The 15,297-nt window shown below is 41.2% G+C and overlaps 1 protein-coding gene across 1 annotated transcript in view; it reads right to left on the reverse strand.

Moving 5' to 3' along the window:
* Positions 1–15,297, reverse strand: part of LOC140484868 (solute carrier organic anion transporter family member 4C1-like) — a 168,221-nt gene that overhangs the window by 118,135 nt on the left and 34,789 nt on the right. The window contains exon 3 of the mRNA XM_072583602.1: positions 3,882–4,076. Coding sequence (XP_072439703.1) covers positions 3,882–4,076 — 195 coding nt within the window. The remainder of the gene's footprint in view (positions 1–3,881; positions 4,077–15,297) is intronic.

The raw sequence follows: 15,297 nt of genomic DNA on the forward strand, positions 1-15,297 counted from the left end.
GTATATGAATAGGAAGAGTTTATAGAGACATAGGCCAAATGCTGGCAAATGGGACTAGGTCAACTCGGGATGTCTGGTCAGTGCAGACAAGTTGGACCGTAGGGTTTGTTTCGGTGCTCTTTGACTCTATGACTCTACAACAGGAAATCACTGTACCTACTGTACGAGGAAAAGGGTACATGTAGACCCAATATTGCAACTGGAAGAATTGGATATTGATTTTGAAACTAAAGATGAAATGGACCTCATATAACACCAAAAATCAAAAGATGCCCAGCCAACATCTGTAAACAAACAGCAACTGCGGCTATTATCTTGCAAAACCTTGAGAATATCATCGACAGTACTGCCCCTTTCACCTGTGTAGTGAGACAAAGCTGGTGTGCAATGTCACCTATGAGCCAGAAAGGGTGAACAAAGGAGTAGAATCCTTAAGCACAGTTGAGAAGAGATCTACAAGTCCTTCAACTTCAGTAAAGTTAAAGAATTCTATCAAACAGGGCAGCACTGTGGCTCAGTAGTTAGCACTGCTGCCTCACAACACCAGGGACCCGAGTTCAGTTCCCATTTCGGGCAACTGTCTGTGTGGAGTTTGCACATTCTCCCAGTGTCTGCGTGAGTTTCCTCTGGGTGCTCTGGTTTCCTCCCACAGTCCAAAGATGTGCAGGTCAGGTGAATTGACCATGCTAAATTGTCCGTAGTGTTAGGTGCATTAGTCAGGGTTAAATGTAGGGGAATGGGTCTGGGTGGGTTGCTCTTCAGAGGGTCGGTGTGGACTCATTGGGCCGAAGGGCCTATTTCCACACTGTAGGTAATCTAATCCCTCTGTGAAAATTGGATTGCATTTACAGAAAGTTACCATGACAGTTACTTTTGACTGAAATCAGCACCGAAATAGGGAGTAGTTTGAAAACATCATAGATTCAAGACTTTCAAATCTTATTTCATTGAAAAGTTTAAATAGGTTTTTTTTAATGCCGCTGTAGAAAAGATGTTGTAGACAAAAAATGGTTTAGCTTGTTCTCAAAAACATAGATAAATGATTTTGGAAGTCATCCAATTTGAACTCTGAATTTGGAATGAGAATTGTTTTGTCTATATACCTTCTTCAAAAATATTTTCTTTAAGATAACAGAAATTTAAAAAGCCAGTTTGAGATTATTAAAAGATTTTCTAACTGTTTTTTGAACTGAATACGTGAAAGTATTAAGATCACCTGGTGACTTGCACTCTGTCCTTTCTGAGACCAGCAGAGCCAACTCTTCCTGCTGGCAGTTTTAAATTATCTCAAACACCTTATGTGTGGTGAGATTTGTGATTCTGGGTATAATTAACCCAGTGCCAATGGATTTTGCTTTTCATTTCTGAATAGGCTTCAAGAACATAGCAAGAGAGCTGGAAGTCTTGTAGAGGTAAAGTCCTTGAAATCAGGAGAATCCTAAACTGACTACAATCACTGGAACCCCTAAATATAAGAGCACTATTTAAAATCACCAGACCAGGATGTAATTGCTTCTGAAATTGGGACTGATAAAATTACTTGACACAAGTAACTAATTCAAACATAACCTGAATCTTAAAGGGCAAATAAATTTAAATCTCTAAATGTTAATTTAAAACAATAGCCAATGGAAACAATCTAGGTGGCTTTAATTTGTATGAGAAAAAAATGGAATAGATTGTTTTGGAAGAAATTAATTGAAGCCAGTTGGCCAACAACACTCCAGAGGCTGTACACAAAAGAAACATGAGTCAGTTGTGGTCAATGTTAAATTTGGAATAATTTTGAGAAGGAAAGTAAAGTATAATCTAGCAAATTAAAATTGAGAACTGTGTGTACTTTTTTGTAAAAAAGACTAAACAAGCAAAATGTTGTAATGCTTGAAATCACACAGTAATCATGTTTATTTGTCTCTTTTAAAGTTATTATGAAAACGCACTTCTTTTTACTTATACTCTGGACAATAAGGTTTCTCCAGAGGTCCCGAATCAGTTACAATGGTAATTAATGGGGCCTAATTTAAAATAAAAGACCAGTAACAGAAAAAAAGTATCAAATGGAAATGGGAATGACTCACCTTGGACGTAGTTATATCCTATGAATATATTCAATGAAATCAAAGTGTAGATCGAATTGGATAATTACAAGTTTTCTATTGAAGATATGTGAGCCTTACATTTTTTTTAAAAAGGGAAATGAATTGGCTGATTTGCCACCATCTTGAACACTAGACCGGGCAAGGAGGATACACAGGCACCCTCCAGTGAATTTTGAACTTTTGAAAAGATCACCTAAAAGTCAAGAATGCATTGCATGATTTTGAGAGACTGATGTACATTGACAGTGGTGATTGTTACATCTGAAATAACTGACATGCAGGAATGCAAGGTGAAAATGCACTGAGGAACAGGCCTCAGACATGTACATCTCCTTGACAAAATGATCAGTGTGCCCTGGAGGAGCACAAAAACACAGTTTAAATGTTGAGGCACTGACACATCCATAGAGAAACTAACTTTTGGTATTGGTGAGAAGGAGGTAAAAATTAGAGATAAATAAAAACTGAAGAAATATTCACAAAGTGGATAAAAATGAAGGAAGAACTGGAGAATCTTTTAAGTCCATGCATAACCCGTCACCATTTAAGCATGAGTCAATCTTAAACTTTATCGTATGTGTAACAGCTTGTGATTATTGAACAACATGCTTCAAAAATCATATCTTCAAAACACATCATTAAGGGTTAATCATTAAGGGTTAATTCATATGACAATCAGCAATTGAAATAAAGTGTAAAAGTAGGCAGCAAAGGTTGAGAAAAATGGGCATTATTGCCTCGGACCAGCTTAATGCCTAGGCCAAGGGCCTAACGGGGGGGATTGTTGGAGTTGCCCATGGCTGAAGAGAATTGTTACTTGACACAGCAATTTTTAGTCAAAATGATGGCCTTCATGCTCAAGGCAACCAGATAAGTTAATGAAGTGGCTCATAGAAATCTTAATGGCAAAGAGGAAACTTGCTATTTAGTAAAGTGTAGAAGGAAATGTCTGATCTCACCATAATCAATGCTTTTTAAGCAATTGCCATTATATATTATGCACATAAGTATACTGAAATTATCAGTGCAACTAACAAAGTAATATGTAGGAATTTAGCTGAATTCTTTAGACAAATAGGTAGAGATAGTAGAGAGAAGCCTCTAACACATCAGCTGGAGGGATTGAAAGACAAATGGTAAAAACACCAAGAACCGAATAATGAACAACGAAGGGAAATACACTTTGTGAAGGAATACCAGAAAACAATCGCAGCTACACAAGGTAACAAATAGCATCCACTCAGAATGATGCTGCCGGAAAATGTCTGGGGAAAGGGATAACGGTCGAGGGGAGATGGGAAATGCTGATGCTCATGTTACACGTAATCATTGTAACACAGAATGTATAAATATCCTGTACTTCATTGGGGTGGAGGGGGGTAGTCGGAGTATTTTGAAGTCTGTTTCCAGTGACCTCTCCCAGGTTGCGTTGGTAAGGAACTCCAAATAAAGATCGATTTGTCAGGATTCACACTCCTCTTTATAATCTCTCTCCAACACTGGCAAATCATTTCCTTCAATCAGATCAAAAACACCAATGCAACACCACATTACTTGTGAACGTGGTGATAATTACCCCTTGTTGACCAGACTAAGACATGGCCTTCAACTGTCAATTTAATGATGTAATATCTGTGCCTTGCCATTCAAAAATTAATATTAAATACAATATCAGAACTATTCTCCTATTCAAAGTACTACAACGTTCTGAACATCTAGTAACTTAGATAATAAAACTGAACATAATTTCACATAAAATGACAAACCATCATGTAAACATACCTATATAAAGGGAACTTTTCTCGATAGAGACAGAGTCATCAATATGGGCCGTTCCCAGTGTGTACAAAGGGGTTCCTCCTACCCCATGTAGCAGTTGACCCAGAAGAAACACAAGTAGAAAACTGGAGGATTTTGTAGCTGTGGAGGTAACACAAGCTGGTATGCTAGTATTACTGTGAGGGGTAGTACAAGTATCTGAAAGAAAAGAAATATTAAAACTATCATAACAGTTCGAAAGCTGTGTATCTGCAGAAATTTCTTACCTGTCTAACCAATTTTTTTTAGGACCTGTCCATCCCAATACATATGATACTACATAAGTAAAATTGCCATTAGCTGTTACCTGTACTTCACCCCATCAATTATGGTCCTTTCGAACAATACTATGATCAAGAAGTCAGCACAAATGAACCTTTAATCATGGGAATAAGAACATAAGAAAGGAGGTCAAAACTGGACAAAATAAATCATTTCCTCGCAGGCTGCAGATGATTTGAAAAGATGAAAAAATGGCAAGGGCTTTATTTTTTCTTTCATGGATTGGTGGCCTTATTGGTAAGTCGAGCATTTGTTGTCACTTTTAATTGTCTTTCTTAGCAGTTAAGAATCAATCACATTGCTTTGAAGTTGAATGCAGGCCAGACCATGTAGCGAAATTGATTTCCATCCCAAAAGGATTATAATGAACCAGTCTGGATTTTCCAACAATCGATAATAGATTAATGGTCACCATAACTGAGACACACTTTCAATTTCAAGATTTCTTTTCATTCGAATTTTTAATTAACTAATTAATTTTAAATTTCACCTGCTATCAAATGGCATTTATATTAATATCTTCAGACAACATTAAATAACTGAGGTTCCATAGAATTCCAAAGACTCACAACCTTCTGAGTAAAAAGGCTTTCTCTTCATCTTGCTCCCAAGTAGCTTTTCCCTTATTTACCCAAAAACATAAGACTTCTCAGAGTCCTGAGACAAAGCTGAGGGTATTCAAGGTCACTTCCAACTGACTGAATCTCATTGTGTTCTCCCTCTGATGAGGTTGACATGCAGCTGAAAAAGAAGAAACCCAAGAGGGTGAAGATCTCTGAACAGCAGCTAGTTTGAGGCAGAGGCAGAGCGACCAAGACACTGTTGTGCAGGGGCTGAAGAGTTGGAAGGAACAATGAAAATTTACAGGTATGTGCTGATGTTACCATGCAGGAGAAAGCCACTAATGGCAACTTTTGATGAACACACATCAATTATATCAGATTTTGAAAGAATTTCACATGGACTGGCATGTATGTTGTGAGCCAAATGTGTGTGCATGAAGACACCAAGCCAATCACTGTCAGCAGTTACAATTAATTCATGAACAAAGAATAAATATCAAAGTTTCTGGGAAGCAATCAGCACCACAGAAGACCCTGATTTCCATCAACAGAAGAAGCTACAAATTACAAAAAGAAAGGATCCAGAAGAGTATTTGATATAAAATCTTTCAGCTAATATTGTCATTATGTCATAACTTCACCCTACATTTTGAATTATTACAATCAGTATGATCTGTTATGCCACCTTGTTTGCATGTTTTGCTGAATTCCTTAGCATCTGTAAATTGATTTTTAAAACATTATAAGAAGATCATTGACTCATGGAAAAGAAAAGAAGTGATGATGGCACAGATTTTCTATCCTGGGATAGAAATAAGGGGTGGGGGCGAAGGAATAGGATGCAGCTCTCAATCAAAGAATCTGTCAACCATGATGGATGGGAAACATCGCTAAGAAATGAAGAACACCTTGTAATACTTAGTTTGAATCCAGACATCATGGGAACCAAACTGTAGATACACAGTGTGAACTGAGTGCATGCATTTGTTGGGTAAAGTAGTGTCTAAATCTTTAATTTGTACAAACCTAATTTAGCCTAACTTAATGTGGAGTTGGCATTAAAGTGAAATCTGAAGTTTAGGTTGTCTAGTTACAAGATTTAAGCATGTTTATTTTCACAGGTTACATTGATGAAACAGCCTAATTCAGAATCATTTGAAATGGAATCCTCACTTACTGACTCAGATAGGCCCTTTACATTGGGGGGATGTGCGTGACTACACTAAGAAATGTTTGGAGGGATATGGGCCAAGTGCAGGCAGGTGGGAAGAGTTTAGTTTGGGATTATGATCGGCATGGACTGGTTGAACTGAATAGTTTGTTTCTGTGCCATATGACTGTATGGCTGGCGTAGTTGAGCATTATGAGGAGTTCAGCAGAGGAAACAGAAAGGTATTTGGTAGCTTTTGAATAAAGAAAACAGCCAATTCATAAATAGGATTGGTCGGGCTTTTTAAGGAAAAGTAAGGTCTTCATGTTTGTGTTCAGGTCTTTTGTCTTTTATTTCTTTTTTTTAAAAGGTTCTTGCTAGGTATAACGTTGATTCTGGCATTAAAAAAATGTATATAAAGTATAAACAGTGGGATGCTTCAAGTGTAACAAGCAAAGATACCAGAGTGATTAAAAAATAACTTAAATAAAATGCAATAGAGATGGCAGTTTTGGTGACGTGTTACAACTGCAGAATGTGGGAACTGCTAAACACCAAGATAATCCACAGCAAACAGATCTGTAGCAAGTGGTTACAGCTTGAGCAACTTTAGTCTGGGCTGAGGAGCTAGAGTCCATTGCGCAACATCAGTTAATTACCTGGACACTGATCTATCCGACACCTAGATTAGGTAGTTTAAATTTGGTACGTGATCAAGGACAGGAGGATGTGACTTTAGGTGAGGCAGATACGGTAATTGAAAGGACAATTCTCAATGCACCTTAGTCCCTGCAATCATCAGGCAGTTATGAGGTTCTTACAAGATTGATGGATGAAACTGCGGACTGCAGGCAGGATGAGTGAACTGGTCATAGCATAATGGTACAGGGAGCCATTCAAGTTGCAGGACAAAATCAGAACATAGTAGTGGTACGGGTATATATTCTTGTCCCAACAGGCCTGAACACAACTTCTAGATGATATGTTGCCTGCCTAGTGGCAAGGTTAAGGACACCTCCTAGGTGCTATGGAGAAACCTGGAATGGAACGGCAGGCATCTAGTTGTCACTGTCCACTTTGGTACCAACACCAGATACAGGATTAGAAAGGAGGTTCTACCAAACTAAAAAAACAGAACATCCAAGTTATAATCTCAGGATAACTGCTTGTGCCATGGGGAAGCTGACATAGGACAGATAAAATCAATGAATTAAATGTGTGGCTCAAAGATTGGTGTGGGAGAGTGGGTTTTGGTTCAAGGGGTGCTAGCACCAATAGAAGGATAGAAAGTTATATCAGAGCTTTTCTAGTGGCACAGGCTTCACTTGCGCATGCTGGGAAGCAATATTCCTCTGGGCCATGCAGCTGGGAGAAAACTCTGTGTATGTCAATCTGTGTGCCGATGAATAGCTTCCTCCTCCAGAAGCTGCTGTCCTGGGTGAATATCAGAGAAATAACAGGGAACATTGACTCAGACCAGTGTCCTGGCAAATCAATAAACGAGGGCTATTGAGAGGGGTTTAAAGTAAACAGAAGAGAGGGAAGGGTTTGGGAGAAGCTCATAAAGAAAAAGAATATTTCAACATGACAAAGCAGGTGTTTAGATACTGATACCCAGAATGGGATAGAGGATACACAGTGTATAAGCATCTAAAAACTTCTGCAAATAGGATCAAAGGGGGAAAACAATGGGAAAAAGCCAACATTAATGGCTCTTCACTTAAACCCTGTATTGTATACAGAAGAAAGTAAACAAATAGAAGTTAATGGGTATGATCATATGCCCATTACAGAGTCATGGATACAATGAGATCAGAGCTGGGAACCAAATGCTCATGAGTATGTGAATTTTCAGAAGGACAGGAAGGAAGGAAAGGGTGGTGGGGTGGCTTTGTTAACATGAGGTGGAGTAAATACAATAGCAAGAAATGGCCTTGGGTCAGAAGGTGTAGAATCTATATGGGTGGAGGTAAGAAATGACAATGGGGAGAAAACGCTGGTGGCACTATATATGCTGCTTAACAGTGTCTGGTTTATCAGACAAAGAATAAATCAGGCATGAATAAAGGTTTATATAAAAATGGAAGTCCATTAAGGTTGAGTGACTTTAATCTTCATGAAGCTTGCAAAAATCAAATTGCTAGAAGTAACCAGGAGGAAGAAATCAGAGAGTGTATTCTGATCAATTTCTGAGAATAATATGATCTCAGGGTGAAAGATCCCCAAGAAAACAGTAACCACAACATGACAGAATTTAGCATTCAGTTTGAGATAAACTTGGTTTTGAACAACTATGCCAACTTAAATAAGGACAAGTACATTGGGATAAGGTCAGAGTCAGCTGAAGTGGACTGGGAAAGATGTTTAGCAGAAAGAATAGTTGAGGAATAAGTACAGCAGATATGTGGTACTTGCAGGCTCCCCTCCAAGCTATTCATTATCCGAACTCAGCATATTGCTGTTCCTTCAGTGTTGCTGGGTTAAACTCCTGGAACTCTCTCACTGTTTTCATGTGAGTCTGCTACAACAAATGAAGTGTGGCATAGAGTCATACAGCACAGAAACAGATCCTTCAGTCCAACCAGTCCATGCCAAACATAATCCCAAAATAAACTAGCCCCACCTGCCTGCACTTGGCCCATATCCCTCCAAACATTGCTTATTCATGTACTTATTGAGATATCTTCTAAACATTGTAACTGTACCCATATCCACCACTTCCTCTGGAAGCTCATGCCACACACGAACTACTCTCTGTGTAAAAATGTTGCCACTCATGTCTTTTATTAATTCTCTCTCCTCTCACCTTAAAAATATGCCCCAGTCTTGAAATCTCCCACCTTAGGGAAAAGATACCTGCCATTCACCTTACCTAAAGCTCTCATGATTTTATAAATCTGTATAAGGTTACCTCTCAACCTCCTCCACTCCAGTGAACAAACTGCCAGCCTTTCCAGCCTCTCCTTATAACTCAAACCTCCATTGCTGGAAATATCAGCAACAACAGTTTAAGAATGCAGCTTACCACCACCTTCTCTAGGGCAAATAGAGATGCGCAAGCAATGTTGGCCCAGCTAGCGAAGCCCATATCCCAGGAATTAATAAAAAATAGTAGTGTCAATTTATGGAAGTCTTTACCACAGAGGACTGTCAAAGTTTAGCTACTGAGTATATCAAAACTGAGAGGGAACCCAGGGTTATGGGGATGTACTGATCATAATCAAGTCAGGCAGGTGTACCTCACAGAATTTGAGTTCCCTGATTGGGGCTGTTAACCTGGCCTACTCAGGGACCCTTGCTGACAGATACAAACAGGAGTGTTGGAGGCTCTGTTCTCTCTGAGAATTGGCTCTGAGGAAGCTATACCAGTGTCAAGGACTCTCCCCATGTAACTAAAGGGTGACTTTGAGATGGGATACTGGCCTCTGTGGAGTTATTTCAGTAGCAACAAGACTAGGATTAATGACGTAACCATGCAAAAGCACCAACTAGCTAAAGTTCAATTAGTCTTCAACAGGCATTCAAACTGGCTTTGTCATTAGAAAATGCAGCAAGTGAATCAAATGGAGTATGAGTTACAGAGTGTATCAATGGATGCGGACACCCTCGCAAGGCCGACTGAGGTGGGGGTACACCACTTGAGTGAAGGCGATTGCATAGCCTTACTCAGGATATATCTTGAACACAGGGACTCTAGGTCAGCCCACAGCAAAACCCCAATACAAAGGAAAGCCTCAGTCAAACAGTTAACATTTTCTTCAAAATCTGGGCTGGCAAGGCATTGCAGTTGCTGTTGGTATGCATACTTATGTCAGCAAAAGAGCCCCACTGGACCTGAATTGAGTCAGATAACTCATGGGCTGGTAACCAGAAGAATGCACACCCTGGGAAGCCTACCTACATGTGGCTTGGAACACTTAAATTGCTTCGCAACATCAAAATCAGAATCAATCAAAATAAACGTCTGGTTAAATGATCACCTTGTTCGAAATGAGGTTGTTAGTGGGGCGGCTGTATCAATGCTTGCAGAACCAGTCTTTAACAAAGTTTGCTCTGAACACCAACCCTTAAGTTTGTGTAATACCTCGGCTAGACTGAGAACCTATCCAGGGAACCTTTACAGATTAAGGGTACAACTTCAGTTTCAGTCTCACATGAGAACAAGATGGTTCAGTTACCACTGATTGTAATAATAGGCCAACGTCTGATGGGACAAAATTGGTTGAGAAAGATTCGCCTTGACTGGCTCAACATTTCTCCATTAGAAAATGGCTGCCTGAGTTAACTCCTAATTAAAGACCCGGTGGTTTTTCAGAAAGGTCTAGGGACTTTCAAAGGAGCCAAGGCCACGTTGCATGTTGGCCAGGAAGCAATTCCACGATTTAACAAGGCCCATCCAATGCTATTTGCCTAATGGGCAAAAGTAGAGGCAGACATCAGAAGGTTGGAAAGTGAAGGAATCATCCAACCAGTCCAGTTTGCGGAATGGGCAGCACAAGTCATACCACTTGTGATGCCCGACAGGTGGGTTCACCTTTGTGGATTTTAAACATACTGGAAGCCACTTCTTGCAGCTGGATAAACATCTAGTCCCTCACATACAGGCCTGGTGCAGGGTGGGGAGAGGGACTGTGTTGCTGTCTTTCACAAAGCTGGCCAGGAGCCATGCTTACCTGCAATTGCGGTTAGATCAGGATTCCCAACAAGTACGCTACAAATAATGCCCTTAAAGGTTTGTACCACTTTCCTGCCATTTGGGATATCATCAGCCTATGTCGCTTTTTGGACGATGGACAACATTTTACAAAGTCTACCCCAGGTTCCCATTTATCTGGAAAACATGCTAATAACAGGGAAGACCAATAACGAGCATTTAAAGAACTTGGACATAGCTCCTGGACATTTCTCCAAGATGAGTTTACCCAATAGAAGGGAAACATGTGTGTTTCATGCACCACAAAGTGACCTATTTGGGCGACAAAATCAACAAGACCAGGTTACACCCTTGGGAAGATAAAGTGAGGGAGGTGCAAGATGCCTTGGTTCCCACGTCTATACGTGAACTTAGGTCTTTCGTTGAGTTGGTGAATTATTATGAAAAGTTCATTCATAGTCGATAAAGCGTGGTAGTGGAAAAAGCACAGCAGGTCAAGCGGGACCTGTGGAGCAAGAGAGTCGACACTTTGGGCTTAACCATTCATCAGGATTGGGGAGGGGAAGAGAGCTAAGAAATAAATGGGTGGGGTTGGGCTAGGGGAAAAGTAGTTGGGGTGGCATAGGTAGCCAAAGGTTGGAGGTGATTGTGATAGGTCAATCGGATGTATGGAGCCGATAGGTGGGAAGGAAGATGGACAGGTAGGTCAGGTCAAGAGGGTGGAGTCAAGTTGGAGGGTTGGATCTGAAATGGGATGGGGGAGGGGAGATTTGGAAACTGAATTCAATATCAAGGCCATGTGGTTGTAAGCTCCCGATGTGGAAGATGAGGTGTTCCTTTTCCAGTTTGCAGGTGGCCTTGTGTAGGCAGTGGAGGAGGCCTCGAATAGACATGTCATCAGGGGAGTGGGAGGGGGAGTTGAAATGGATGGCTACAGGGTGGTGAGGTTGGTTGTTGCGTGTGTCCCAGAGATGTTCCCTGAACCATTCTGCGAGTTTGTGCTTTGTCTCTGATGTAGTGGAGACTATATCGAGAGCAATGGATGCAGTAAATGTATTTTGAGGATGTTCAAGTAAATCTCTGCCAGATGTGGAATGATCCTTTGGGGCTTTGGATGGAGTTGACGGAGGAGGTGTGGGCACAGATTTTGCAGGCAGCAGTGGAAAGTGCAAGGTGTGGACAGGGGGGTGGTGGGGAGTGTGAACCTAACAAGGGAGCGAACAGTCCCTACGGAATGTAGATATCTTGAACTTCATTTGTAATCTGGTCTCCATCCTGGCACCCTTACATATGCCACTGAAAAATGGTTAGCCTTAAAAGCAATCTCATAGCCAAGATGTATTTCTTAGGGAAGTGAAGAGGCAGCTATCATCATCTAAGGTGTTGGCACATTTTGATCCCAGTGAAATGGGGTGGCGTGGTGGCCCAGTGGTTAGCACTGCTGCCTCACAGCGCCAGGATTCCAGGTTTGGTTCCAGCCTCAGGCGGCTGTCTGTTTGGAGTTCGCACATTCTTCCTCTGTCTCCAGGTGCTCCAGTTTCCTCCACGTCTCCTGGTGATTCTCTAAACTGGCGCTGCAAGCCGGGTTGTGGACTCTCCAAAGATGTGCAGGTTAGGTGATTTGACTATGCAGGTTAGGTACATTAGTCAGGGGTAAATATAGAATAATAGGGTAGGAGAATGAGACTAGGTGGGTTACTCTTGAGAGGGTTAGTGTGCACTTGTTGGGCCAAATGGCCTGTTTCCACACTGTAGGGACACTATGAGATCTGGTGCTGAAATGGAATGCCTCCCTATACAATATCAGGGTAGTATTGGCTACAGATGGCCTAACAGGAATGTCCAATAGTGTATGCTTCCCAGATTTTGACCGATCAGAGTGCAAACATCCCTAGATAGGGAAGGAAGGTTTGGCAATCATCTTTGGTGTGAGAAAATTCTACCAAAATCTTTACAGATGTAAAGTTGTAATCATAACAGACCGCAAGCCCCTGTTAGATCTACTCAAAGAGGACAAGACCATGATGACCATAGCTTCAGGTTGAATTCAGTGGTGTGCTCTCATTCTAAGTACATACAATTACAAGTTGGAGGTCGAGTAGTAAATGCAGGTGCCTTGAGCCACTTCCCACTGGTGGATTCACCACTGGTCATGCCACCACTTGAACAGTCTGTTGTGCTTTTAAATTTTCTGGACACCCTTCCAGTCACTACTGACAATATTAAGACTCTGGATACAAAAAGACCAGGTTCTAGCAAATCTAAAACACCTGGGGATAATGGGGGAAACAAAAAAGTTTCATTTCTGGTTGTTATGGTCTTTTCTGGACCCAGCAAGACTAAATCATCATTGTATTATGGGGAGGAACAGTGATTATCCTGAGCAAAGGTCGCTGCCAGATACTGGCTGAACTCCACCAGGATCATCCAGGAGTGTCCAAAATGAAGATGTTGGCAATAAATTATGCCTGGTAACCAAGATTAATTGCAAGCATAGTCATATTGGTGTGGAGTGCCCCGAGTGTCAACAGGACAGAAATTATTGCCTGCAACTCCACCACATTCGTGGGAATGGCTGGGTAAACCCTGGACTTGATTGCATGTCAAATATCATGGCCCTTTCATGGGCTCAATGTTCTTAATTATTGTGGATTCTCACTCAAACTGGTTGGACATGCATTGAGTTCATTCGTCAAACATAGGGACGAGGATCAAAAAGTTGTGAGCAACTTTTTGGTGGGCGGCACGGTGGCACAGTGGTTAGCACTGCTGCCTCACAGCGCCAGAGACCCGGGTTCAATTCCCGCCTCAGGCGACTGACTGTGTGGAGTTTGCACATTCTCCCCGTGTCTGCGTGGGTTTCCTCCGGGTGCTCCGGTTTCCTCCCACAGTCCAAAAATGTGCAGGTTAGGTGAATTGGCCATGCTAAATTGCCCGTAGTGTTAGGTGCAGGGTAAATGTAGGGGAATGGGTGTGGGTGGGTGCGCTTCGGCGGGTCGGTGTGGACTTGTTGGGCCGAAGGGCCTGTTTCCACGCTGTAAGAAATCTAATCTAATCTAAAAAACTTTTGCATTACACAGATTCCCAGAAGTGTTGATCACAGGCAATGGACCATCATTTACCAGTATTTCCTAAAGTCGAATTGCATTCAGCGTATAAGGACAGCTCCATACCCTCCAGTGTTTAATGGTCAGGTGGAAAGAGCAGTCCAAACTCTGAAGACAGACTTAAAGAAACAGGCTCCAGCTTCACCTGATACCAAATTGTCCCAGTTCCTACTTAATTATGCAATTACAGGGATAGGTCCAGCAGGGTTGCTAATCAGGAGGAGCCTTCGGAACAGGTTAAATCTAATCTTCCCAGACCTGGAGAGGGAGAAAGTGAAACAGTATCAGGAATGTCAATGCTGGATACAAGACTCCTCGAAGCAAGAGAGAACGTTTACTTCAAAGGACGAACTCTGGTGCCAAAACCATGGAAATGGCACTGCATGTGTAAGAGGCATGGTCAAAGCAAGGTCAATTCCTGTGGTGTACAAAGTCTGGATACATGAGGTGGCCGTGAACTAGCAAGTGGACTACACGAAAGGTTCAAACTCGCAAATGGGGCAGAAGCAATATGTACCCAGCCCCTCAGAACAACCAGAAAGGCTGTTGGAAAGCATGGGTACACACCCTCCATCTAGCGAAGAAACCTCGGAGTCAGAGATGAGCACGGTGATGTCACAACTTCGATACCTTTACCACCTGAAGAAGAGAATGAATTTCTTCCGATATGCTCCAGGCACAAAAGGCAGGCTACAGTCTGGTATTGATTCAGAAGAACTGGACATGGTGTGAAAACACTTCAGGAGAGGCTACAAAAAATGAACATGCCTATATTCCCTGACTTAGAGGGGGAGAGATGCAGTGATTCTAACAAGGTCAGCCAGGTGAACCTGATAGAAAATTAGTTCCTTGACTGGGGCTGTTAATTTTGTCTAATCAGAGCCTTGGCTGACAGATATAATCAGGTATATCAGGGATTCTGCTCGCACTAACAGCTGGCTATGACAGAGCTACATCAGCATCAAGGATTATGCATGTGTATATTAAGGGTGTCTTGGTGAAGTGATACCAGCCTCTTTTGAGTTATTTCAGGGATAACGTAGAAAAACTGAGTTGAAGATAATGAGATCAGCCGTGACATCATTGAAAGGCTGAGTAGACTTGATTGGATGAATTGCCGACTTCTGCTCCTAGTCTTCTGCTTTAACACAGATAAGTTCTATTTAAACAAACTGCCTGTGAAGTCTTTAGTTTTGCATTTTTTAAAAATTGGTTAAAACAAAACTACCATGACATTCGATGGCTAAATTTGCTAATTACCAATTTTATAACACTTACAAGCATTTTATCGCATCTCTTCGTCCTTGTGATTATCTTTTTGAAAACTCATTTATTCATGGAACAGATAAGTGTACCAGCTTGTAAGGTGGCATTATCATATCCTTGTCATTGTCAGCTGAAATATTGCTTATCTTGCACTCAAAATGCAATAACTGTTCCAATTTATCATTCATTTAAGATAACATTTTAAGATAGCACAGCAGTTGCTCGTTCAGAGTTATTTATAAATAAATACATACCTTTCATTGATCATAAAATTTGACTCATTTCCAAACAAATTATTTGGTGTTCTGTCTTCCATTTTTCCAAGCCTTATAATACTTCTAGTTTCTTGCCAGTCTAT

This window comes from Chiloscyllium punctatum, chromosome 2 (assembly GCF_047496795.1).
Source record: "Chiloscyllium punctatum isolate Juve2018m chromosome 2, sChiPun1.3, whole genome shotgun sequence".
NCBI lineage: Eukaryota > Metazoa > Chordata > Chondrichthyes > Orectolobiformes > Hemiscylliidae > Chiloscyllium > Chiloscyllium punctatum.